The sequence below is a fragment of the Medicago sativa genome, chromosome 5, assembly GCF_051527215.1.
Source record: "Medicago sativa cultivar Bolivia chromosome 5, Bolivia_mono, whole genome shotgun sequence".
In the NCBI taxonomy this organism is placed as follows: Eukaryota; Viridiplantae; Streptophyta; class Magnoliopsida; order Fabales; family Fabaceae; genus Medicago; species Medicago sativa.
The window spans coordinates 75,532,523-75,558,885 of NC_140753.1; the positions used below are offsets into that span (position 1 = coordinate 75,532,523).

General features: G+C 36.0%; 1 protein-coding gene, 1 non-coding gene and 1 pseudogene across 4 annotated transcripts; 1 reads left to right on the forward strand and 2 right to left on the reverse strand.

Moving 5' to 3' along the window:
- Positions 1-204: 204 nt before the first annotated feature.
- On the reverse strand, positions 205-5,908 carry LOC146925042 (serine protease SPPA, chloroplastic-like). 2 transcript variants are annotated; one of them, XM_085710982.1, is made up of 13 exons: positions 5,623-5,908; positions 5,264-5,420; positions 5,022-5,159; positions 4,471-4,641; positions 4,291-4,394; positions 4,048-4,115; positions 3,396-3,544; positions 2,703-2,772; positions 2,224-2,378; positions 1,439-1,544; positions 994-1,081; positions 757-900; positions 205-667 (listed from the first exon to the last, which is right to left on the reverse strand). In XM_085710982.1, exons 1-13 carry the CDS (start codon positions 5,779-5,781, stop codon positions 482-484), a joined length of 1,695 nt encoding a protein of 564 aa, XP_085567108.1. In that variant the 5' UTR covers positions 5,782-5,908; the 3' UTR covers positions 205-481. The 2 variants fall into 2 exon arrangements, 1 of the variants encoding a protein (XP_085567108.1); XR_015011009.1 differs by having other exon boundaries at positions 303-667; positions 1,482-1,544.
- Positions 5,909-8,519: 2,611 nt separating this feature from the next.
- Positions 8,520-13,604, forward strand: LOC146925043 (uncharacterized; annotated as a pseudogene). Its single transcript, XR_015010347.1, has 8 exons — positions 8,520-8,717; positions 9,841-10,069; positions 10,389-10,679; positions 11,559-11,852; positions 12,351-12,408; positions 12,560-12,649; positions 13,070-13,162; positions 13,265-13,604. The product of XR_015010347.1 is annotated as an uncharacterized LOC146925043 (transcript).
- Positions 13,605-20,812: 7,208 nt separating this feature from the next.
- On the reverse strand, positions 20,813-20,918 carry LOC146925044 (small nucleolar RNA R71). The gene has a single exon (XR_015013067.1). It is a non-coding gene; the product is annotated as a small nucleolar RNA R71 (small nucleolar RNA).
- Positions 20,919-26,363: the final 5,445 nt, after the last annotated feature.

A 26,363-nucleotide genomic window follows, 5' to 3' on the forward strand; every position in this document is an offset into this window, starting at 1 on the left:
ATTCTCCTTTTTTTTTGCCACATGTGTAGCATACTCTTATAATCTTACATCAATATTAATTCAAAATGTGAAATATAAAATATTTTTATTCGTAATTTAATTCAAAAAGAATTTTCCCGTGCTTCGCACGGGTTTACACACTAGTTTCTCCTAAAAATACACTAGCTTCGTTTTTAAAACTCAGATTTAGGTTTTTGTAGCAAATTTTAGTTCGACAAATATCATTTATTTATTCCCTAATTTGATCAAAGAACCCAAAATAATCTCTAAGCCTCATCTCCATCAGCCAAACTGAAAACTTAACAGGAAAATAGTATCCAAGTATCATTATTAAAGGCAACGTTCATGGCACAAATAATATATAAAATATATATATACACACACACACACACAATAAGAGATGTGAGACATTTATTCACAACTTAAGGGAGGTTAATGATTTATCCTACTAGTTAGTATACCATGAAGAAAATCTCCCCCTCTACATAGCATAAAGGTAATCATTCATCAAGGCCGAAATGGGGTTGGCAAATGGACATCCACCCAAATTCGGAAACATGGTTTCGTCCATCCGCGCTTGAACTTCAACAGAAAACGGCAAGTCCTGTAGATTGCTTAAAACCATGGGTAGAGTACGATTGGGACTTGAGAACTCGACAACAGTAACCTGGCATAGCTCAAACGCAGTCATCATAGGGATCATGAAATCATCAAATAAATCAACAGACATCAAAATAAAGGTGTTCTCAAACCAACCTGTCTATCTTGAGGTATATTGGCCTTCAATTTGGCTATAGCAATAGCACGTGATAGCCCACCAATAGCATCAACCAGACCGTGAGATACTGCGTCCTTACCATTCCAAATCCTCCCCTGTGCAACCTCTTCCATCTTGTCTACCTAGTGATAGCGGTAAGTAACTATTTGATATACGAGGAGGAAGAACAGAAAACATGGAAAATAAAAATTTTCTTAAACAAATTTAGAACATACAGTCATTGCTCGGGAAAAAGCAGCTTTGTTTCGAAATTTTTTATAAGCATACTGTGTTCTCTTGGCAAATAGCTTTGCTTCATGTGGCCTGTACCAGAAAGATAGAGAGTGTGGTTATATGTTCCTGCCTCAGAAATCAAATATAAATTGATGCGAAAAGGGATATCATGAGGATCTTATCCAGGGATCCTGAAAAGGGGAACCTACAATTGCTACCAGTACTAATTGAATACACACGAAATCAACACTAGATTTAATCAACTATCATCACACTTGATTAAGTGATTAACTACTTCATCAAGGAACTTGCCTAATAATATAATTCAAAGAACAAGAGATATATTGAACCTAGAATAGGGTTAAATGATTTTAACCGGATTCAAATATTGCAGGGAATTCATAAAACATTATGTACTCCCATCTCAACAGAAAATTTATTAGGTACCTAAAAGAACGATGATCTGCTGCAAAGAGTTCGGCATATTTACCCCTTGATATAAGTTCTTTGTTGAAACCAATCTCCTCATCAAGTTTCTCATAGTTAAATTTTCCTACAAAGTAAGTAATGTCATCAAGTTAGTAGATTACAAAACCCAAGAAGAATATACGAAAGTGGAACCGTGATTGTTCATGATGGTACCATGCTTCCTTCATTATTTATATTGATATCTCTCTTTTCAGCTAGTATTTATTTCTATTTATTGCATATGATTACCATTCAAATGGTTTTTCAAACTATTATTGTATTTTAATCAAAATAAGTTCAAAACGTAATTGACATAAAACCCAGTGAAAATGGTAATATAGCTATAAGACCACAACAAGAAGTGAGGAGCCTCTACGGATATGTTACACAACTATCTCAGGCAAGGGGGTGAAAAAAAAATACGGATTTTAGCTGAGTGTCTGGCCATAATAAGACTTTACTAAATTGAGTGAATATGGCGGAAGGCCAAAAATCCATACACGTCAATGTGGCCTATGGCACCACCATGTTGGGCATTCCTTCACAAATTTCCTATGACGGTTGTCCAAAAATCTGTCACGCCAGTCTGCCATGGCGGCGCCATGACCGCCATTTAACAACACTGTCATTTAGGATCTAGCGCATTGATGATCTCGTCTCTTTCAATTATACCAGCATGTGTATGTTTGCTAATACTTCACAATAAATCTGTTATTAGTTTCAGTTAAATTATAATCCATGAACAGCCTTCTCCTTTTTCTTACTCGAGAGTACTCCAATCGAACCAGTTAAGGTCAGATTTTCTGCAACGATGGCATCAGCTCCCATCGCCATATAGTATCCTCCGCTTGCTGCCACATCAGACATTGAAGCAACGACTGGTTTTCTGGCAGCAAGAAGCCTGATTTCTCTCCACATTCTGCATACCATGACATCAAAACTTTATCAGCTAAGCATGCAAACTTTCCAAGATAATTACTAGTATCAATTAGCATCACTCTTCAATGACGCAGATCAGAGAAGTACTTCAAATTTAACGAGACCATAAAGGCAAAATTAACTTAACTTTGAAATCTAAAAGTAGCATCTTAAAAAAGTTATTAGGAAAGATCAATATAGTTCAGGTCATCATGAACTTTATGGCCATGGTATATCATTGCTATATGAATACAACCAACCATTTCTTGCATGTCTTATTAAACGTGATTGCATTTTGAACAGAGAGGAATGTACTACAACTTACAAATCAGAAGCAAGAGCATCACCTCCTGGACTATCAATTCGGATAACAGCAGCCTTGAATTTTTTTGACACTGAGAAGAAAAAACAGCTCAGTGTGACCGAGACTCAAACAATGGCGCACAAATGACGAGCTAAATATATGTAAATAACACCGTAAAAAAATTTAAGGTTCAGCAAACAGCGTCATAGTAAAACTGTGAAAACCAATGTTATCCTTGTGTCATGGTAGGTCAGGAGAATAGATTACGAGTATATACGTTTTTGGTTAATACATAAGTTACATAAACGAACATAATTAATCTCTCTGATTTCCACTAGAAGATGTTCTCTCTGTGTGAAATTTATACCTTGCTTGGGAAGGAAGCCATACTTCAAAAGTCCCAGTTTTAGTTGTTAAGACATAAGAGAAAGGTGTCACCCTAAGCTAGTTCTTGCAGTTTCTTTTGCAAGATCCTCTTATATTTTTCAAAATCATCAAGGATTGTAAAGACCTATGCCCAGTTGAAAATACTAAGAGTAAGTGCAATACTTTCGCCTCCCATCTGTTTTAGTAAATAATATAACTCTAAACAAATATAACTATGTGGCTACATTAATAAAAACTGCCATAATCAATGTAATTAGCATCATAACACTTCACTTATCATGTGTTTTGAAATTTAAAGAAGAAAAATTTATACGATCAAAACTGTACCTTTGACCCTTTGGATATTATTAATAAACTTCTCTGCTATGATACCTTTGCCACCAACACTACTGATGATCCCTGAGGCTCGGATGACAGCTATCTGTTCTTTACCACCTGATATTCCAACGGTCTCTTTTCTCACTCGAGAGTATTTTCTATATTTGAGAAAAGGAACAACCTGCTTAATGAGCTATTTGGCATATTTTAATCTATAAAAAATGCATCTAATATAAGTTTGATAGAAAACAGGTAGCCATAGCAAGTCATACTCATATCAGATAATTAGAATAGTGCTTTATAGAATATAAATACAAGTCATAAGAACTAAGGCTCTGTTTCTACTATTAAGTGTCAAAAATAAAATGTACATACCAATACAAAAATTTTTAATAAAAAAAACCAACTTGCACTGATAACCATTTCCATGTATATACAGTTCTTGTTATTAGTGAGAAGAATTATAGTTAAGTTCTTTGATTATGGAAATTATCCCAGTCGTCAAACAATATTATCGATTTATGAATAAGAAAATATAACAAAGACAACAAAATTTATCAAACTAAGGATTTATATACATTTTTTAAGTTAGTCTTTGTATATGCTGAAGAAATGGCATAATACAATATAAAGTACCCTACTCTATAAACGGGAAATATACCTGAAATAAACTACAGGCAGATATTTGTTTGATTTCACCCGAAGTCTGTTCTTCAACCTAGGTATAACCTGCAAACCACAGGCGGATATGTGATTAATATTTATTTGACTTTGTCCAAGATGATGTCCAGTCCCTATTAGTCTTTGTCCCAACTCTCAATATGATTTATATTAATCAAGTTGGCAACTGGAACCGTGAAACGTGCAAGTGATCAGTCACATAATACCAAAGTGCTGCATGTACCTCGTCATCATAGAGTATGCTTGTTATGAAACCCTTTTTTTTCAGTTTGGTTACTCGATAGACACCTTCGTTTATGAAGTTCTCAATATCTTCTCTTATCTTTCCTGTATAAAATTTGCAGAATCCCAAAGTTTAAGTCATTTGTTTAAGATACAATTAGGACCTTAAATGCAAATGTACCTCTAGCAGAAGAGACTTGATCCAGCCAATTTGAATATATATTGTCTAGTAATGCAGTCAGCATCTCACGATGATCTTCAGACATGGTTTTACGGGTTAGTCTATCTCCTGCCCTTTTATATTTGCCAATTCTTTCAACTTGTGGTTCAATTCCAAGATAGTCATAAACACCTAAAAGAATTAACACGGGTGTTAGGCTTAAGTATAGACATCAACAAATCTAAATTTAAAAAAGGTTTAACAACGAATTTCCCTGTATTAAAAACCATTAAGTATCATGAATGTATGTTGTAATTTTTTTTTTGTATATTTGAAATTTTTAAAATATATTGTATAATATTTTTAAGTGAGAATCCTTTCTTGCTCTAGGAATAACCTCTTATTTAGTAATCTCGTTTTTGTGTCCTCGGCACTAGCGAGAAGGGTTTGTTAAATCCTGAGGTTTCCGCACGTGTATAAATCCTTCAGGATAGGTGTATGTAGCGGCATTGTCAACAACGTCAAACTTTGTTTAAAGAGATGCAATGCAAGGAAAGGCAGAATGAGCATACCTCTAACAAATGTCTCTTCAACCGTGAACCCAAACAAATGAACATTAGCACTTGGAGGGGCATATATTTCTTCACATGCACAAGCAATGTAATATTCTTTTTCACCAATCGAAGGGAGATAAGCCACAGCGCATTTTCCTACAAACATCGTTAACTATCACTTATCAAGGTTTTTTATAAGCAACAAAGGTTAGATAGATATTGTAATACGAAATTCTCCAAATGTAGAGTGGTGATAGTACCTGATTTTCTGAAATTTAAGATTTGTCTTCGAATTTCATCAGCTTTAGCCCAACCACAGTTTAAATTAACAATTTGAAGATATACAGCAGAAATACGAGGATCATAAGCTGCTTTCAACAAATTATCCCAAATTTGGGGCAGAAGCTGATCGGCTATCTACATAGACATACGAAATCCATACAAACAAAAGACATGAAATGAAAAAAAATGAAGTGACAAGCACTGTATCACTGATCAAAGACGTGTCTGATATCCAACACCTCAGACGTAGTCATTCTCTCAAATTATTATTACATATGTGAGTGTCGTGTCTGGTGTATATGTGGGTGCTTCACAGGTGAGGGAGAAGGAAAAAAACCTGTCCACGCAAAATGATTTTCAAGACACTACCGTGTTGAACACGCTGGGAAGAGAGCGCTGTTAGCATGTTAAGTTTGACGAGAAACTTGTTGAAGCCAGTAACAGGCTTGAAATCAAAGTCACCAGTGGGATAATTGTTGACATCGCGATTAGTCATGAGTGTAGGTGATTTCACAACTACAAAATGACTTAGCTTTGGAATGGAGATAGATGGATGAAAAAAAGGAGCAGCTGAAAAGGTAAATAAGAACTTAGCTTTTAAGTTTGACTCAGATCACATTCAATGCAAGTCTCTCTGTCCCTGTTTAGGAGTTTTTTTTTTTTTTTTTCTTATAATGGATGTCTTTCATTAATGCAACACGTCTTTCATTAATAAATATTAAATTATACTCCCTCCGGTTAGGTCAACAAAAGTTAATGTATTTAGACTGAATTTTTAATTAGATACATCAAATTTTGTTGACCCAAGTATCTCTTATAAATAGGACCCGAGGGAGTAATAATCTTTACTTTTCATCTCTTACAAACATCCAAAATCCATTAAACATGAACAAACTGAATCAAAGGTTAAAGATTGAGGTAATAAAAATATTCCATTAGTATTTCATTGCATATGTGAGTTTTTAATCTATTTTTTTGTGTTTTTTATTTTTTTTATGTTGTACATAAACTCAGTTCACGGATGCATTTTTTAAAATAAACATAGATGTCAACTGGTTTAACGTAGTACCTTTTAAATTTTTAGATGATATATACGTGAACCAAGTTAATACGATTTTTTTTTCTAACTTTTCAATTCACATATACATACTAAGTAGGAAAATTCACCAATGCTTGCCATTGAATTCTACTTTCATTTGTAAGGGATTTTGATTTAATAATTGATGATACGAATTTTCTTTTGTTTTTCCCCTTGGTACATTGGGGGGTATTGTTGAAACATGTAAGTGCACTTCTGTCTATGTCTTAGAATGTTTAGTTAAGTTTTAAGTGATCTCTGTTAGATTAGTTTTTGTGTATGTCCCCTTTATCTTATGATCATTCTACATTTTAAATCTACATTTGCATATAAAAACTTTGTTTTAGACCTAAATTTTGTTTTGAAAGCTTTTTGATAAGTATGATTCGAGCTAGAACATGTTTCTCTAAATTTTAAAGGTTATGTTTTGAATGATTTGAACGAGAACATGTTTCTCTGAATCTTGTGATTCAAATCATGCTTCATCAGGATCATAAATCTTGATGGTGATTCGATTTATTATTCATATGTATCAAACGAACCTAGAAATAATTTTTAACATATGATTCAATTCATTAATTGAGCAATTCGATTCACAAAGGGGTTTTCAACTATTTTTTAGATTTCTCTTGTTCTAAAATATATACCGTATATATATAAAGAAAATAAACTCTTTCAACACTTTTGAGGTGACCTTTTCTCTTTCCAAAAATGTATCAATTCTCAATACAAATAACAGTAAGAAATAAATAAGAATAAATTTAAATTAAAAATGTAACTAACACGACATGAATATATGTATGTCTGATTTTTTTCTTCTATCATTTAAAAAAAAAAAAAGTGTAACAAATTAGATAATATATTTATACTTACTTTTTTCATTATCCCAAACTAGCGGAAAGACGGACACGACTACTGCGCTAACGCGTGTGATTATTTTATTATGTTTGTTTGTATAATTTTGATTAAAATTTTTAAATTTTAAAATATTAATGAAAATTATTGATATATTGATTTATAAACAAAATATTGTCAAGACATATAACAAAATTATTTTTGACCTCAAGATATTTTAGTTTGCGTGCATATAAAATTAAGATAAAACAATGATTATTTATTGTTTATTCTAATAGTAATTAGTAACAACATAACATAAATGTATAAATGAAATGTTATGTAAAAGAAACATTGTTATGATTACGATAAAAGAATATCTTTAAAAACTACATTTATAGTAAAGTCTCCATCATCTCCTTCTATTTTTCCTTCTTTAATGAAAAATTTTGTTGAATTTTGAGAAATTCCTCTTGATAAAGCTACATATAATTGACCATGGCAGAAAACATAACGTGGAAGATAGATTCCAACATTGTAAATGGTCTGCCCGTGTGACTTATTTATGGTAATAGCAAAACTTAGTCTAACGGGAAACTGTTTTCTACTAAGCACAAAAGGAAGTCCTGAACTCACGTTTATTTTTAATTTAAATTTGGGCAAAAATGCTCTTTTTCCATTATTGCTTAAATAAACCACGACATAACAATCGTGTCCCATTACACATGTCATATACAGGGTCTATGTTTCGCATTAACATCAAAGATGCACCTTTTTTTACCTTTAAAATATGTGGCGGGATACTTCCTTGAGCAATTGAGTTTAATAATTCCTGTTGATATAAGTTATGAGTATCCCTTCAACCTCGTCAAATAACAACAAATTATGTTATTCTCCTGGAAACTGATTGATAATTAATATTTAATATAGTGCTAACAATTTTTTTTTTTATAAATATTTTGAGTCCTAATCTTTTTTTAAAGGATTTAAAGTCCAATCTTTAACATTATTTTTTGCTCATGTTTGTTACTAATATTTTTTTAGATGATTTAAAGTCTAATCTTTAACATTTTATTTTGCTCACGTTTGTTACTAATCTTTTTTTAGTGTATTCAAAGTCCAATCCAAAATTATGCTGAAAATGGTAGTTTTCTTTATATATAGTATAGATATTACATCCTTAAACAACTTTATATAATAAAGATTTTTGTTCATGTCATTAAAAAAAGAGTTTAAATTATATTTTTTTTTTATATTGGATGACGTTGAAATATATATAACCATGGATCAAGTAAGTTACTTTTCCTCTTTTCTCTCTCACTCTCACTCTCACTCTCACTCTCACGACAGCCCCTCCCAGACCAATTATCTTATCCTTCTTCAGCCCCATTTTCAATTTGTCAACTTATGGCTTAATTGGAGGATTGGGTCTATATGCTGAAGGTAATGATTGGGATAATCACACTTTCTTTGCTGGTCACCAAATGATTTTATCCAAAGCAACTAAGCACGATGTGCAGGTTAGTTATTGCTTCCCTTTTCTAAATGCATGATTTTCTCAGCCTCGGGGGCTGGCTATTCATACTACTAGATTGATTGATTATTATTTCTCAGATTCTCAACTTCTAATATGTAATCCTTCCTCTTAATTACTACTATGATAGAAAAATTGATTATTTATTTACTTGATTTTGTTAAAGGATGTTGATTGCATTCATCAATTGTTTTGGATCAAAAGCTCACTAATTGTGAAAAATACTGTCTTTGTCACTGTTCTTATCTTCCTCAAGGTTTTCATTTGCCAAACACTGTATGGTCAATGTGGCCTCAATCAAAGTTGCATTGCATTCACAGAGACATCAAAAACTCCAATATTGTGCCCTTCATTGTGCTCACATACCTTTATTTAAAGTAGTGATTAAAGAAAATACAGGGTCAGTGTAAAATTATTTTACAATGACAGCCAATCACAACTTGCCAAGACATCAAACAATATAATTATGTTGCTATTTTTTCTGTTTCTTTATTTTAAAAATGTATAATATAATGTGGCAAATTGAAAATTTCTGATTGAATGTCCGTGTAAAATAGCTTTTCACTGACAAAGAGTTGAGTGTGGTACTATGATTCTATGAATTTAACTGTAATATTTTTCATACAATGCATTGAATTGAATAGGGCTGTGGTTACAATATGGTTGAATCCTGTAGTTGACTCATAATAAGGGTGTCTTTCATGCAGTGAACAATAAAAATATGTATTTCCGTGTTACTACATTGTTTGTATTTTATAAACGGTTCAATTTGTCCATTCCACTTTAAAGTTTGTAGAAGTCCACCTTTTTTATCGTTGGTTGGCTCTCCGACGTTTATACACTTCTGATTTGCGTTCTCTTGTTTAGAGAATTAGGAAGTGAGGGAAAAAAGAGAAAAACTTCACAGGGAATTTCTGTCTTGGTATAATGGGGCAGGTGGGGGCATTGAATCTAGTGGCAAAGGTTTCGAAGAAGAAATGCAAATATGATATATAAATAGTGAAAATGAAATTTGTAATTAGACAAGGTATATTTGTAGATGCTATCTTGGGCCTTTATGGTTCTTTATTGCTTTGGATTCAGTTTGAAAATGCTGTTTTACTCTATAGGAAACACTAAGATTTAAGGATAAGGAGCTTCAAAATTTGGCTCGAGACCTTCGGGCACATGATTCAACTATAAGAGAAATAGTGGATAAATCATCTGAGACTGCAGAAGCCGTCGAGGTAGCAGCATCTGCTGCTTATACTATGGACGAGCAACAGATAATTGTTTATGCAGAAATTGAGCTTTTTGAGAACAGATTCTGAGAAGCAGTAGGAGGTGTATGCACGGAAGGTATGCTTTAATTTTTGCCTGATAGAAATTTGAGCAATTCTTGAAAAACTGTTTCGGATGAATGACCACCCTTAGCTAATGTTGTTAAATAGTGGTGCTATAGTGCTATACCGTAGCGGAATTTATACAAATCGTTATTGTTTTGTGATATGCTATTTAGTACAAAATGTTATCAAATATCGGTGCTATAGCACTGCTGCGTATCATAATTTGAATGAACCGCTATTTTCCGCAATTGACAACAATGTAGCTATTACTATGTGTATTATTTGCTATGAAGTTTCTTGCATGTTCTATTTGTTTTAAATTTTTGTTGTAGCCAAAGGAGTACGGAGAAAAAATTACGGGCTTAAGCAAAGAAAGAGAGCAATTAACTGACCAGAGAGATGCTGCTATTAAGGAGGCAAATATGTGGCGTACTGAACTGGCAAAAGCTAGAGAGCATGATGTGATCTTAGAAGCAACTGTAGTAAGAGCGGAAGAGAAGGTTAGGGTTGCTGACGCAAATGCTGATGCTAGGATAAAGGAAGCTGTACAGAGAATCAGCGGCAACAAAAGAGAAGCAGGAACTGCTTGCATATGTTAACATGCTAAAAGCACAACTTCAAAGGTCAGCATTTGGTTTTCTTTATCGCTTGCTTGAAGCTTTGTTAATCACGGTTATCAAAATTGCGAATCGGAATACCAACTTTTGGAATCATGAGTCGAATCTTATGAATCATAAGATACATTGGCAATAAAATTATGTCATTTTTAAGTAAAAACTAGCAACATTGCAAACATATAAGCTAATTTATCATCTAGTAATCTCAAAATAATTCTAGATTCAAGTCTTTAATCAAATGATAGAAAAAATTGGCTGGCTATACAGAGTTGCGAAAAATGTGGCAGGCTACACTAAGTATAGATAGCGATTAATGAGCTCCCACTAGGAAGAATCATTCGGGAGAACCCGAGTTCGATTCCTGGTGGGAACAATTCTTGCCCAGACTTTACTTACCTCCCGGCCGAACTCCGGATCACTAGGGCCCCTTCCCCTAGGAACTGGAGGGTTAACACCAAAAAAAGTATAGACAGTGATTCATTTGAGTGAATTGGGATTGATTATAGTGTATCACGATTGATCATAATAAATCAGGATCAGTAACAATGAATCAGGATTCAAGATGAGATTCATTTCCAATATAGATACACACTAATATTCGTATGGATTGGGTTCAGTTTTTTGAATCAAGATACACATGTATCGTAGGATACTAATAATCATGTTAATTATATTTGTTGACTAGTTTTCTTTTCTTTTCCCACCTAATCCAAATATAAAGATGGAAGTACTATATATCAATACTAGGGAATTAAAAGGAAACTTCAGATGGTTTGGTTGTCTTCTGAGTTCGTTTTGGTTGAATTTGTATACCAGCTATGAAATGTGGGGTATCAGAAAAACAAGCTTGACATAGCATAGTTTTTTTTTTTTAATTTTTAACAGGCAACACATTGATGCAACTCAAGTTGAGAAGAGAGTCATGCTCAGATGCAAAGCATGTTGACCCTATGGAAGAGAATGTGGATAAAGCGTGCCTAAGTGTTCCTAGAGCAAACCCTATCCCCGCAGAGAATGTAGTTCACATGGCAACAGACCAGGTAAACAACATTCAGCCAGTTGGTGACAGCGAATGGAGCGATATTCAGGCTACGGAGGCAAGGATAGCCGATGTAAGGGAAGTAGCAACACCAGAAACTGATTGAAGCAGCTTGGATATTCCAGTGGTTAGCCAGCCAGGTATCAATCATCACCATGGACATGAATCAAACTCTTTCCATCAGCCCTGATGATAATAACCAAACATGTACCAGATAGCAAAATTTTCAACATTAGAGTGTAATTATATACCATTTTGTTGATTAAGCGTTTAAACTTAATTCATTTTTCATTTTATCAGTTGCTTAATTAAACTGTGTTATAATTACCCTGAAAGGGAGTACCTTTTTCTGACAAAAATGTAATAGAACAAGAAAATTTTAACAACTAAACTCATGAGCTTTCTTGACTTTCTAATTTTGTCTAAAAAACAAACATTTAACCCTCAAATTTAGGGTTAAATAAATTTTTAGACAGTGCAAAATTTACTTGTTAGTTCTTCTAAAACTTTTCATCAATTTTAAGTAAAATCATGTTTATGCTTCGAAAATATAAATTAACTTTTACAGTTATTTTTGAGCTTTCCATTTCTTCTTCCAGCAACAAACCAACCCCTTTCGTTTCTTCTTGTTGTTTCAGGGAAGCATCCACCAAGCTCATTGCCGAACCTACCCAAAGATCCCAACATCTTAGACAGGTTTAATTTCTCTCCTTTCATGGAAGGAAATTGCTTAAATAATATTTTTTTTATTGGCTTAATGAGAAAATAATTTAAATTAATCTAATTAGGGTAATTAACTACTACTATGATAGAAAATTGATTATTTATTTACTTGATTTTGTGAAAGGGTGTTGATTGCTTTCGTCAAAAGTTTTGGATCAAAAGCTCGCTGCTTAGGGAAAATACTCTCTTCATCACAGTTTTTCTCTTCCTCGAGGTTTTCATTTGCCAAACACTGAATGTTCTGCTCTAACTTCTTGTTATTCACAAATTTGGTCAATGTGGCCTCAATCAAAGTTGTGTTGCATTTGCAGAGACATCAAAAACTCCGATATTGCGGCCTTCATTATGGCCACATACCTTTATTTAAAGCGATTAAAGGAAATGTAGCGTCAGTGTAATTATTTTACAATGACAACCAATCACAACTTGCCAAGACATCAAAATATACAATTATGTTACTGTTTTCACAGTTTCTATATTTTAAAAATGTATAATATAATGTGGCAAATGAAAATTTGTGATTGAATGTCCTTGTAAAATAGCTTTTGACTGACAGTGTAGATCCCTTTATCTCTTATCTACTACGTCGTTCCTTTGTATAATTTTTTTCTTACGAAAGTGTACTTTCTTTCAGGATGAATCAAGTAGGAATGGCATCAATCATGTTGCTACTTCTGATTCAGAACTCGATGCTCAGTTAGAATCGTTGAGGAAAAAACTAGCTGAGGTAAGAAGAGAGTTGATTGCTAAATTCTTCTTTTTGTAAATACTGGAATTGATTCTTATTTTGTTTCTTGTTTAATTTATCTTGGAATGAATGTGCTGTCAGGCTGGGAAAGAGTCAGAAATGCTGAATCAAGACATTCATGTAATATCATAGTGACAGTCTTCTCACAATGCTCAGTATATCAATGAGGCAGTACATTTATTTGAGCAAAACTCTTACACTGAGTTGTTTCAGGGTAATTTAATACCGCTTCTTATCATATTTCGACGTTTCACAAATAAGATTCTGTGCTACTCAGAACTAGTATCGATACTGTTTTTATGATTTCAATTTAATCAAGCCCGTGATCCTCCATTTTGGTACCTGTTTGTATGTATTAAGCGCATTAACACATGTATATTGCTTTTCTCATGCTGTTTTATGATACAAAAGATTATCGAAATATTTGGATACAGTTTTATATTTTATTTTCCGGTTACACAATCAGTAATATAATAAATTAGTATCTCAGAATATTTTAGCAAATAATGAACTTCCAGGATAATCTTTCTTTTGCGGTAAAGCCTTGGATTGTATAAAGCTATTTTTTCATTGCTAAAATTTTGATGAGATTTCTCTATTTACTGCACAAAAGATGAATATGTAAAGGGAAAGTAGACGGTAAATATTAGCAAATGTTAAGGAATAATTGTTTGGAGTTTTACTTGTCTTTTTATTGATTCTTGATTTGTTGATAATGATGTATAAAAATAACTTTACTAGTGTTTTTGTGAGTCATACGGGGTTTTGGGATTTAAAATGTACAGTATTTAGTTGTTGCCTTTAGAAAGTAAAGGTTCACTTGGTCCAACATCTTATGTCATTTGAAGTTAGATGTTGCTTATTTGTGACCTTTTAAGGTCTCTGGCACTTACTTAATGTAGATCTCATACCTACTGAAGTGTTATCTGATCTTGTTATTTAAACATTATGTTATAATTAAAGTTCTTGAGGATTTTGTCGTCTTTTTTTCCAGAAAATCGTGTTGCTTGTCCATGCATTACAAACACACAATCATGTAACCACCTGATATTCCAACAGTCCATTTTCAAACGCCAGAGTGTTTTCTGTATTTGAGGACAGGAACGAACAATCTATTAACGTTTAAAGAGTAATTTGGCATATTTTAATTTATAGAAAATGCAGCTACTATAAGTTTGATAGGAAACAGGAAGCCATAGCAAGTCATACTCATAGTAGATAATTAGAACAGTTCTGTATACAAAATAAGTATAAGTCATAAGAATTAAGGTTCAGTCTCTATTAAGTCTCAAAAATCAAAAATAAATTATATATACCAATATTAATTTATTAAAAAAAAAACATTTGCACTGATAACCATTTGTCCATTTCGATGTATATATAGTTCTTGTTGTTAGTATAGTTTAAATTCTTCAATTATGGAAATTATCGAAGTCATCAAAGTAGTTGCATCATCTTTTCATGGTTGAACACCATATAACAGTTGAGATTGTTTAGCAAAGTTCCATTACTTACACAGTCCCTTAATGTAGCAGGAATTTAGCAAGTGATTTACTTTCAATTTAATGATTATTGATGTATAAAAGGCTTGGAGGAAGAATATAAACACTTTTTCTTCATATTTGTCTCCATTCTTTAGTTCTCTAGTTTTCTGCAACTTCAATTTTCAAGCTTGGTCCTAACAGAGTTTGTTTAGCGATCTTGTGCTTTCCATCCCTTCGACATAATGAATGTTCTAATTGTGGTGAACAAACTCAGACTCAATTGCTCAAGTTGTAAATTATTTGATGCACCACATTATATTGGAGTAATATAATTATATTAAAGTAGTAAGAACTTGAATCGACGAAGTTGTTAGTGACATTATTTGGTGCAAAGAAGCACTTCTCGAGATCTGACTCTTTGCGGAGTATCACATTCTAGCAAACGCAATACGATCATATAGACATCAGTTTTGAAAATGTTGTCCCTGATAGTTTGACATAATACGAGCATACAAAGTAGGTTATGCAAACTCTTGATTTTCTTGTACTTTGAATTTTCATGAAAAAATTAGAACTTCCAAATGTAAACATAGTTAGTACATATATTTAGAAATCTCAAGATGGTAATATGAATGGAGAAACAAAAGTGTAACGAAAAGTAGAACTAAGGGAATAAACAACATGAGTTATGTAATTCAAATGAAAAAAATAATACATGCAAATAATGTGTTTCTTTCTTCGGGAATTGGTGACAGGTTATATAGTATTTTTTATTACATATCTATTTTCTAACTCCCGACAAGAGTTTTAGCTTCACGCTTCATGATTAAAAGTTTGCTTACAAGATGATGCTTACAAGTTATAAAAACTCAATAGCATAGCATAGAAAAATAACGGGTGGAGGTCATATAAGATTAACTCCATATAGAAAAATAGGATTTGATTTTTTTATCATCGAAGATTAAGACGATATACAGTTTCATAGTAATTATATATAGTAGAAAATCAAATTATACACCACGTATGCCAACTTTTGTGTCCTAATCAATGTAGAGTTTTATTCTTTAAATGAGTCATCCGTTAATGAAAATTGGTCCCTCCTAGGCTAGATATCGAATTTTTAAATTAAAAAACATTACCAGTTATTTTTTGAGGGAAAAAAATTACTAGTTATTGTTTTTATTAATAAAGCCACGTTAGTTTAAGAGATGGGTTATTGTTGTGCGATGCAAGAAGAAAATAGAATCTCCAATTCGAGCTTGGAGTAGCTCCAGAAAGAGGGAAAAATAATAACAAAATTTGGACGAATCCGTTTTCTGATACTTTCTAAACAAGTTTCTTGGTCTAATATAGCCATGAGTAATAACAAATTGTAATAAGATCATGCCACATGTTGACAGATCCTTACACTACTCAACAGAATTACAATAAAAATAAAAGCTGTAAATAGTTGTAATTATCTTCTGGCTCATGTGATCTCACTTCTTTTCTTTTCCAGCTGGGGCCCTCACATAGTCTTTTAGCCAAATTGGGCTTTCCCTTTTGCGAATTGGCCTGTCCCGCTCCTTTGACTCTTTTCCTTTTGCCACCACATTAGTACTTGTATCATTACCCAGCTCTTCAAGAACAATCTTGTCCCCAAGATTGTAGTGAGGATTTCAATTGTTGCGATGTCCTCCCACGAAGCTTCCAAGGCTGAAGTTCCTTCCCACTGAATCAGAACTTGACGTTTGTCCCCATGTTTAGTCTTGAGCATCCTGAAAGCCTAGGATTTTTGAGGTTGCTGTTCCACCAAAGTACCGGTAACAGAGGGCTCAATTTCCACCACTTGAGCTGGAGGAGTCCCATGGAAGGGCTTGAGCTTAGATACATGGAAGACATGATGGATCCTTGCTGAAGGTGGAAGAAGCAGCTCATAGGCGACCTTGTTGATGATACGCTGAATCTTAAAAGGGCCATGGAAACGTTTAGCAAGCTTGGGGGATCCCTTTCCTCCAACTGAAACTTGACGATACGGTTGCAATTTCAGCCACACCCAGTCACCTACTTGAAAAGTGAGGTCAAGGCGATGCGTGTTGGCTAGAGAACGCATACGCAGTTGCGCTTGGCAGAGATTGTCCTTTACTCTCTCAAGGACCTGTTTCTTGTGCACCAAGAGGTCATCAAGGGAAGCTACTGCAGTTGAGCCAACCATGTAGGAGCGGATAGTAGGAGATGGTCTACCATAGAGGGCTTCGAATGGCGTCATCCTTATGGCGGATTGGTATGTGGTGTTGTACTAGTACTCGGCGAGAGGTAAGTAGAATACCCACAATTGGGGAGAATCAGTCACAAAGCAGCGTAAGAAGGCTTCCAGGATTCGGTTGGTGACCTCGGTTTGCCCATCCGTTACGAACTACTATATGCCAGAGTGGTACCATGTAACCGGAATAGTTCACTCCAAAATTTGCTAATAAAGAGGCGATCTCTATCACTTACAATAGTACGAGGCATGCCATGTAAACGATAGATTTCAGCAAGGAAAATGGTGGCCATGGATGCTGCTGATACCTGAGCCGGAAGAGCAATAAAGTGGCTGTACTTGGAGAGCCTGTCCACAATGACCCATACCGTCGATTTCCCTTTAACTAACGGTAAGTGGGTGATAAAATCCATGCTAATGTCTTCCCAAACATTTCGAGGTATAGGCAAGGGAGGGAATAGACGGAAAGGCTTTTGAGTGGAGTATTTGTTCTGCTGACAAGTGAGGCATTCCCGGATAAAGCTTTGAACATCTTTAGCCAAGTTTGGCCAAACAAAGGAAGCAGTGATAATAGCAAGAGTGCCAGTGGTGCTAGAATGTCCTCCAGCAGGAGAGGAGTGATGTTCCCTGATAATATTAGTGCGCAGTTCTGTCTCCAACGGAATGAAAAGACGTCCTTTAAAGTAAAGAAGACCCTGCTGAATGGAAAAGTGACGGTGTTGTTTCCGATCGCCGTCAAACTTACTGAGAAGTAGTTTCCCTACCTCATGGGAAACATAGAAGTCCTGTAGTTGCTGTAAAAGTAAGGGTTGGCAGAAGGATACCCCATGATAAACCGGTTCAGAAGCTTCATACCGACGTGAAAGAGCATCAGCAACTTTGTTTATGCGACCAGGGGTGTAAAGAATTTCATAGTCAAATCCCAACAGCTTCGTTAACCATTTTTGCTGAGCTGGGGTTTGAATATGCTGCCCAATTAATCCTTTCAGACTTTGTTGATCAGTGAAGATGCGAAAGTGACGTCCGATGAGGTAATGACGCCACTTTTTGACAGCTGAGGTAATAACGTACATTTCCCTTTCATAGGCCGATGCAGCTTGCATTCTTGGACACATCTTCTTACTAAAATATGCCAATGGGTGGAAAGCTTGTGAAAGGACCGCTCCTATTGCAGTTCCAGAGGCATCAATAGTTACATAAAAGGGAAGCGAAAAATCAGGAATCCCTAGAACCGGAAGAGAAGTCATACGCTGTTGCAGGGTTTCAAAAGCCTTTTGTGCCTTGTCATTCCAGCTAAAACGCTGATGTTTCAGCAGATCAGTGAGGGGAGCAGCAATGTCCGCGTAGTGATGAACAAATCTGCGGTAGTAGCCTGTCAGACCGAGGAATTCTCTTAGTTTTGAAACTGAAACCAGTGGGGGCCAAGACTGGATGGCTTGTATCTTTTCTGGATCAGCAGATACCCCATCCTTAGAAATGATGTGTCACAAGTACGCAACCGTAGATACTCCGAACTGGCACTTAGAAGCCTTAGCAAATAATTGATGTTGTTGCATCAGTGTCATAATATGTTGAAGATGCGGCAGATGAGAATTCCAATCCTTGCTATACACCAGTATATCGTCAAAGAAAACCAATACAAATTTACGAAGGGCATGCCTAAAGATGTCATTCATTGTTGCTTGAAACGTGGAAGACGCATTGGACAAGCCAAAGGGCATGACTAGGAACTCAAAATGGCCATCTACCGTCTGAAACTCTGTTTTGAATGTGTCTTCTGGAGCTATCTGAATCTGATGATACCCGGAGCGGAGGTCTATCTTGGAGAAGTAGTTAGCACCGTGTAGCTCATCAAGCAATTCGTCGACCATGGGAATAGGAAACCTATCTTTGACGGTGAGAGTATTGAGTGCACGGTAATCGACGCAAAAGCGCCATGTGCCATCCTTCTTGCGCACAAGGAGAACTGGTGATGAAAAAGGACTCGTACTAGGTTTGATAATTCCATCCTGGAGCATTTTGATGACAGCTTGTCATTACGTAATTTTAGATGTATTTTAGCACAAAAATGGAGTTCACAATGAGACTTATGCAGCAAAAAGAGCAGAAAAACTGAAGGATTACAAAAGAAGAAAACGTGTCACGATTGCATAGAAACGTGCCACGATTTGGGAAGCATCAGAACTCTTGTTTCAACATTGAAGAAACGTGTCACGATTGGTAAAACGTGACACGATTTGGTGAAACCCTAATTCAGTTTCTTGCTCCAGAAGGTAAAAACGTGTCACGATTCACTTAAAACGTGACACGATTTGGGCGATATTCTGTGCCTATTTAAGCTGAAGTCTATTCCAAAAACAAGGGTTACGAATTCTAGAGAGCCAAGTGCGATTTTGCAACTGCAAGGAAGGCTAAGAGGACGATTTCTTCATCTTCCAACCACTTTGTGTATGTTTTATTACCTCTAATGATTATGTTATTTGTAAACACTATTATGAGTAGCTAAATCCATTAGAGGTTTGGTCTGAGATGATTCGTTGTAACCCTAATTGAGATATTATGTTGTGAAACTCTATTTATTGTGAATGATATTCTAGTCTTTATTCAATTCAATTGTTCTTAATGCTTTTTATATCCTGATCAAATATAAATATGATTTTGAGAGAATGAATGACTACTGACCATAGCTTTCTACTTAGACCTATTGAATTATTCTAATAAACATGGTTAGTCTAGGAATGGATAATCATTTATTAGTGATATTAGGTTAACGTGCTTTAAACCTTCAAAGATTATTAGACCACCTAAGGGATTAGGGGCTGTAGTTTAAGAAGAGGGTCCTAACTCAAGGGATTGATTAGGACTATTTTGTTAACTATCGTGGGATTAGAAGATCATTCATACGAATAGGTGCAACATAACAATTAGGGGAACATAGATGATTCGAAAGACCTAAACTCATCTCTCTCTTATTCTTGAAAACCAATTTATTTTTAGCAATTACTTTTATGCAATCAAACCAATTTACTGCCTAGTGGAAAATCAAAATAACCTTTATACATCCTAAAATACAACGTAGTTGAATTATTGAGATTAAAAATAGTCCTCGTGGGATCGATATTTTACTACTTCGATAGTATTTGGTGCACTTGCCAAACTTCTATCAAGTTTTTGGCGCCGTTGCCGGGGACTGTTGATTTATTTCAACAAGGCAATTACGTTATAATTTAGGATTTCTGCAATTTAATTTTCTGTTTTTATTTTTTTTTGTTTTCATATTCATTTGATTACTTTGCATTGTGCAGTGCTACTAAGGTATTTTGCTGTTTATGCGAGGTAAGGTGAGCGCCGACGATCTCGAATTCGATCCAGAAATTGAAAGGACTGCTAGAGCACTCCGGAAAACTGTCCGGTCGCAAAGGTTAGCTCATTCCGTTCCACCGGGTGTTCAAGAACAAATACCGGAGCCACTCTCCACTGAATCTGAAACATCTGCTTCTCCTAACTCTGCAACTATGGAAGGAGTTGTACCACCGAGACCTAAGCTAGGAGACTACGGGTTAGCAACTCATCGCGGTCAACTGACCCACACTTTTCAACCAGCTAACCCTGTTGCTTTCGACATCAAGACAACTGTCCTCAACGGTTTGAGGGACAAGCAATTCGATGGGACTGAAGCTATGAGTCCTCATGAACACTTGAGCCGCTTTGCTGAGACTTGTGAATTTTGTGTGCAACCAGCCACCGTGACTGAAGCACAAAAGAAACTAAGACTATTTCCTTTCACATTGACGGGAAGAGCAAAAGATTGGTTGCTAACAATTCCAAACAGGACTGTCCAAACATGGGAAGAGTTAGAGCTGAAGTTCTTGGAGAAATATTTCTCTATGTCTAAATATTAGGAAAAGAAGATGGAGATCTCTAACTTCAAGCAAGGAGAAGGTGAATCATTGTATGATGCTTGGGAGCGATTCAATTTGCTTCTAAAGAGATGCCCTAATCATGAGTTCACCGAGAAACAATACCTCTAAATCTTCACTGAGGGGGTGACACCAAACACTAGAATGTTCTTAGATGCTTCCACGGGAGGTAGTCTCAAAAGTAAAACTGATCATGAAGTTCAAGCTCTAATTGAAAACATGGCTGGCAATGAGTATCGTGATCAAGCTAAGAAGAAAGAAAGAGGAGTGTTTGGGGTAAGTGAGCAAACTGCTATCCTTGCTAACCAAGCAGCTATGAACAAACAAATAGAGGCTCTTACTAAGGAGGTTCAAGGGTTTACTTTGGCTCATAAGCAACAACAGGTGGCTGCAATCAAATGTGACTTATGCGGTGAAGAACACCCCAATGGTGAATGTGTTCCAGAGGGATCAAGTGAGGAAGCTAATTTCATGGGAGGTTATCAAAGGCAAAATCAATACTACAACTCAGGTATCAACAAGCATCCAAATCTCAGTTACTCAAATAACAATGCTTTGAACTCTCAAATGCTTACTCCTCCACAACAACAACAAAGAAAGCCATCAGCTCTCGAGGAAACTATGATGAACTTTATGAAGATGACTCAAGGCAACTTTGAGGAGATGAAGAAGAGTCAAGAAGCTGAAACAAAGAACAACGAAGCCTCCAGGAAGATGCTAGAAACTCAACTTGGGCAATTAGCTAAGCAGTTGGCTGAACAAAACAAAGGCGGATTCTCAGGTAATACTAAACAGAACCCTAAGAATGAGTCTTGCAATGCTATTGAATTGAGGAGCAAAAAGGTTTTGACACCGTTAGTTCCAAAAGCTCCAAAGAAAGTTGATGAAGTAGTGGTGGAGGTGGAAAAAGATGGTGAAGTTGAAAAAGAAATTGAAGATGGAGTAGTTGAAAATGAAAAGAAGAAAAAAATAGAGGGAGATAAAAGTGAGAAATTGATAGATGAAGACTCAATCTTGAGGAAGTCAAAGAGTCAAATATTGAAAGATGGAGACAAGCCACAAATTATTCCATCATATGTGAAGCTTCCTTACCCTCATCTTGAGAAGAAGAAAAAGAAGGAGGAAGGACAATTCAAGAAGTTCATGCAACTTGTCTCACAACTTCAAGTGAATATTCCTTTCAGTGAAGCTCTTGATCAAATGCCTTTGTATGCCAAGTTCATGAAAGATTTGCTATCGGGAAGAAGAAAGCCTAAAGATGATGAAAATATTTCTCTTTCCGAGAATTGTAGCGCCATTCTTCAAAAGAAGCTACCACCTAAGCTGAAAGATCCTGGTGCTTTTACTATCCCTTGTTCCATTGGACCGGTAGACATTGGAAAAGCTTTATGTGATCTAGGAGCAAGTATCAACTTGATGCCTCTTTCAATGATGAAGAAGCTCAAGTGTGGGGAGCCAAAACCAACGAGAATGACCATTACTTTAGCTGATCGGTCAATATCTTATCCTGTTGGCATACTTGAAGATGTGCTAGTCAAAGTTAATGATCTTGTGTTTCCAGCAGACTTTGTGATCTTAGACATGGCTGAAGATGAAGATATGCCACTCATTTTAGGAAGACCTTTCCTTGCAACTGGTCGTGCTTTGATTGATGTTGAGATGGGAGAGCTAATGTTGAGGTTCCATAATGAACAAGTGGTGTTCAATATCTTTGAAGCAATGAAACACCGAGAGGAAAACCCCAAGTGTTACCGGATTGATGTTGTTGAAGAAATAGTAGAAGACAACTCTCGTGAACCTCAACCACCACAACCTCTTGAAAGAGCAATTGTAAATTCTATAGAGAGTTGTGAGCATGATGAAGATTTTGAGGTGAGTGATTGTGTCAAGCAACTTGAGGCAAGCAAGCAAGAGTTAGGCCCGGTAAAAATGGAAGAATTAATTGGTAAAGACTACACCGTGGCATCTACTGTGAGTAGAGAAGGAGAGAAAAATCCAGAATTAAAAGAACTACCTTCTCACTTGAAGTATGTTTTTCTCACTAAAGACGCCTCTAAGCCAGCAATCATAAGCAACACTTTGACACCTTTAGAAGAAGAAAAATTGATGAGGGTGTTGAGGGACAATCAAGGAGCTTTGGGGTGGAATATTTCTGATTTGAAGGGTATTAGTCCAGCTTATTGCATGCACAAAATACACATGGAGGCTGAATACAAACCCGTTGTTCAACCTCAAAGAAGGCTCAACCCAACAATGAAGGAGGTGGTGAAGAAAGAGGTGCTAAAGTTACTGGAAGCAGGAATGATTTACCCCATCTCTGATAGCTCATGGGTAAGTCCAGTCCACGTGGTACCAAAGAAAGGTGGAATGACGGTGGTGGCTAATGAAAAAAATGAATTAATACCCACCCGTACAGTTACTGGTTGGAGAATGTGTATAGACTACCGGAGGTTGAACACCGCAACAAGGAAGGATCATTTCCCTTTACCATTCATGGACAAAATGATTGAGAGGTTGGCTGGCCAAGCCTTTTATTGCTTTTTGGATGGGTATTCGGGGTACAATCAGATTGCGGTAGCTCCAGAAGATCAAGAGAAGACAGCCTTCACTTGTCCATTTGGTATATTTGCTTATAGGAGGATGCCCTTTGGGCTGTGTAATGCGCCGGCGACCTTTCAAAGGTGTATGCTCTCCATCTTCTCTGACATGATAGAGAAGAATATTGAGGTATTTATGGACGACTTTTCTGTGTTTGGTAAGTCTTTTGATCAATGCTTATTTCACCTAGATGCTGTCCTTAAACGATGCACCGAAACTAACCTTGTTTTAAACTGGGAAAAATGTCACTTTATGGTGACCGAAGGTATAGTTTTGGGGCATAAAATAAGTGCGAAGGGCATAGAGGTGGACCAAGCTAAAATAGAGGTTATAGAGAAGCTCCCTCCACCCGTTAATGTTAAGGGAATAAGAAGTTTCTTGGGGCATGCTGGTTTCTATCGGCGTTTTATAAAAGATTTTTCAAAAATTTCCAAGCCCCTCTGTAACCTCTTGGTCAAAGAAACTGAATTTAATTTTGATGATGAATGTTTGAATGCTTTTTCTTTGATTAAAAACAAGTTGGTAACTGCACCAATAATCATTGCACCCGATTGGGATTTACCATTTGAACTTATGTGTGATGCAAGTGATTATGCTGTTGGTGCAGTTCTAGGCCAACGCAAGAACAAGTTTTTCCATGCAATTTACTATGCAAGCAAGGTTTTAAATGAGAATCAAATTAACTATTCCACAACTGAAAAAGAGTTGCTTGCGGTAATTTTTGCATTGGAAAAGTTTCGTTCTTATCTAATAGGCTCCAAAGTCATTGTTTTTACAGATCATGCAGCTCTTAAATATCTCTTGACCAAAGGGGATTCAAAGCCTCGGCTGTTGAGGTGGATCCTTTTGCTACAAGAATTCGATCTTGAGATTCGTGACAAGAAAGGAGTAGAGAACGTAGTAGCTGATCATCTATCAAGGCTGGAAAATGATGAGGTGACAAACAAAGAGAAGGCCATCAAGGCAGAATTTCCTGATGAACAACTATTTGCTATTGGAGAAAGGCCTTGGTTTGCTGACATTGCGAACTTTAAGGCCGGTAACATAGTTCCTGATGATATGACCTATCCTCAGAGAAAAAAATTCTTCAAGGATGCAAACCACTACTTGTGGGATGACCCGTATCTGTTTAAGGTAGGAACTGACGGTTTGATAAGACGTTGTGTTGCAGGTAAGGAAGCTCATAGTATCATGTGGCACTGCCATAGCTCAGCTTATGGGGGCCACCATAGTGGAGAAAGAACCGCGGCAAAAATTTTGCAAAGTGGATTCTGGTGGCCCACCCTTTTCAAAGATTGCCACGACTTTGTTGCACATTGTGACAAATGCCAAAGGACAGGTAACATCTCTAAGAGGAATGAGATGCCCCTATCAGGAATCATCGAAGTTGAACCATTTGATTGTTGGGGCATCGACTTTATGGGACCTTTCCCTTCCTCTTACTCTTTTCTTCATACTCTTGTCTGTGTTGATTATGTCACTAAATGGGTTGAAGTGATACCATGTGTTGCTAATGATGCTAAGACAGTTGTTAACTTCCTGCATAAAAACATTTTCACTAGGTTTGGAACACCTAGAGTCTTGATCAGTGATGGGGGGAAGCACTTTTGCAATAATTTTCTTGAAAATTTGCTCAAAAAGTATAACATAAGGCACAAAGTTGCAACTCCCTACCACCCACAAACAAGTGGTCAAGCAGAGGTTTCAAACCGTCAGCTGAAACAAATCTTAGAGAAAACAGTTGCGTCAAATAGGAAGGATTGGTCAAAAAAATTAGATGACGCACTATGGGCATATAGGACTGCCTTTAAGACTCACCTCGGGCTCTCACCCTATCAGTTAGTCTATGGAAAGGCACGTCATCTACCAGTTGAGCTAGAACATAAGGCATACTGGGCCATTAAGACCTTAAACTTTGATCAAGAAGCCGCTGGTAAGAAAAGACTCTTGAAACTTAATGAACTGGAGGAGATGAGGCTTAGAGCATATGAAAATGCGCTCATTTATAAAGCCAGGACTAAAAGGTATCATGACAAAAACTTAGTGTCTAGGGATATTAACTGTGGGCAATTAGTTTTGTTGTATAAGTCCAGGTTGAAACTGTTTCCTGGAAAGCTCAAGTCAAAGTGGTCTGGACCGTTCTTGGTGAAAAGTGTGTCACCTCATGGAGCTGTCGAGTTGATGACACCTGAAGGTGACCGAAGTTTCAAGGTAAATGGGCAAAGAGTTAAGCCATATCTGGGTGGCGACCTACTGAAGGCAAGGGTGGGACTTATTTTGAATGATCCTTAGGGGTCGTCATGAGTCAAGCTAGTGACGGTAAAGAAGCGCTTGGTGGGAGGCAACCCACATTTAGATTTCAGGTAGTATTTCTTATTTCTTTTTATTGCTTTCAAATATTCAAAAATACAAAAAGATTTTTTTGCTGAAATGAACAGAGGAAGAAAATTTTTGTTTTCCAATACTGTGCAAATCGTGACACGTTTTGGGAAAAACGTGACACGATTTGCCTCCCTCTGAAGCTCCTCTCAGAAATTTTTCTAAGTCTAAAAAGGTGCCCATTCGACATTTGGAAAAACGTGTCACGATACTGAAATCGTGACACGAATTTTGGCACATGAAATTTTTTCTAAGTCTCAAACTGGTGCAATTCGACAATGGGAAATCGTGACACGTTGGCCAAAACGTGACACGATTTCTGGGCAAGAAATTTTTCAAGAATGAAAAATCGTGACACGTTTTGCCCAAACGTAACACGATTTTGGTGGTTTTTCAAATTTTGACCGTTACAAAACCCAATCGTGACACGTTTTTGGCCAAACGTGACACGATTTTCCCAGCCTATAAATAAACCCAACACGATTTTCATTCCATCCACTTCCAAAAGTAACAAAACTCTGCCAAAATTTTCCCAGAACCCTAACCTACGATTTTCT

Bases quoted from the DNA above. Each gene is read 5' to 3' on its own strand.
- LOC146925042 (XM_085710982.1), bottom strand. From the start codon at position 5,781: ATGACTAATCGCGATGTCAACAATTATCCCACTGGTGACTTTGATTTC. The intron at 1,082-1,438 runs GTACCTAATAAA...TTTCTGGTACAG, and splicing joins GCAGATCATCGTTCTTTTAG to GCCACATGAAGCAAAGCTAT. The intron at 901-993 runs GTATGTTCTAAA...CGCTATCACTAG, and splicing joins CTTTTTCCCGAGCAATGACT to GTAGACAAGATGGAAGAGGT.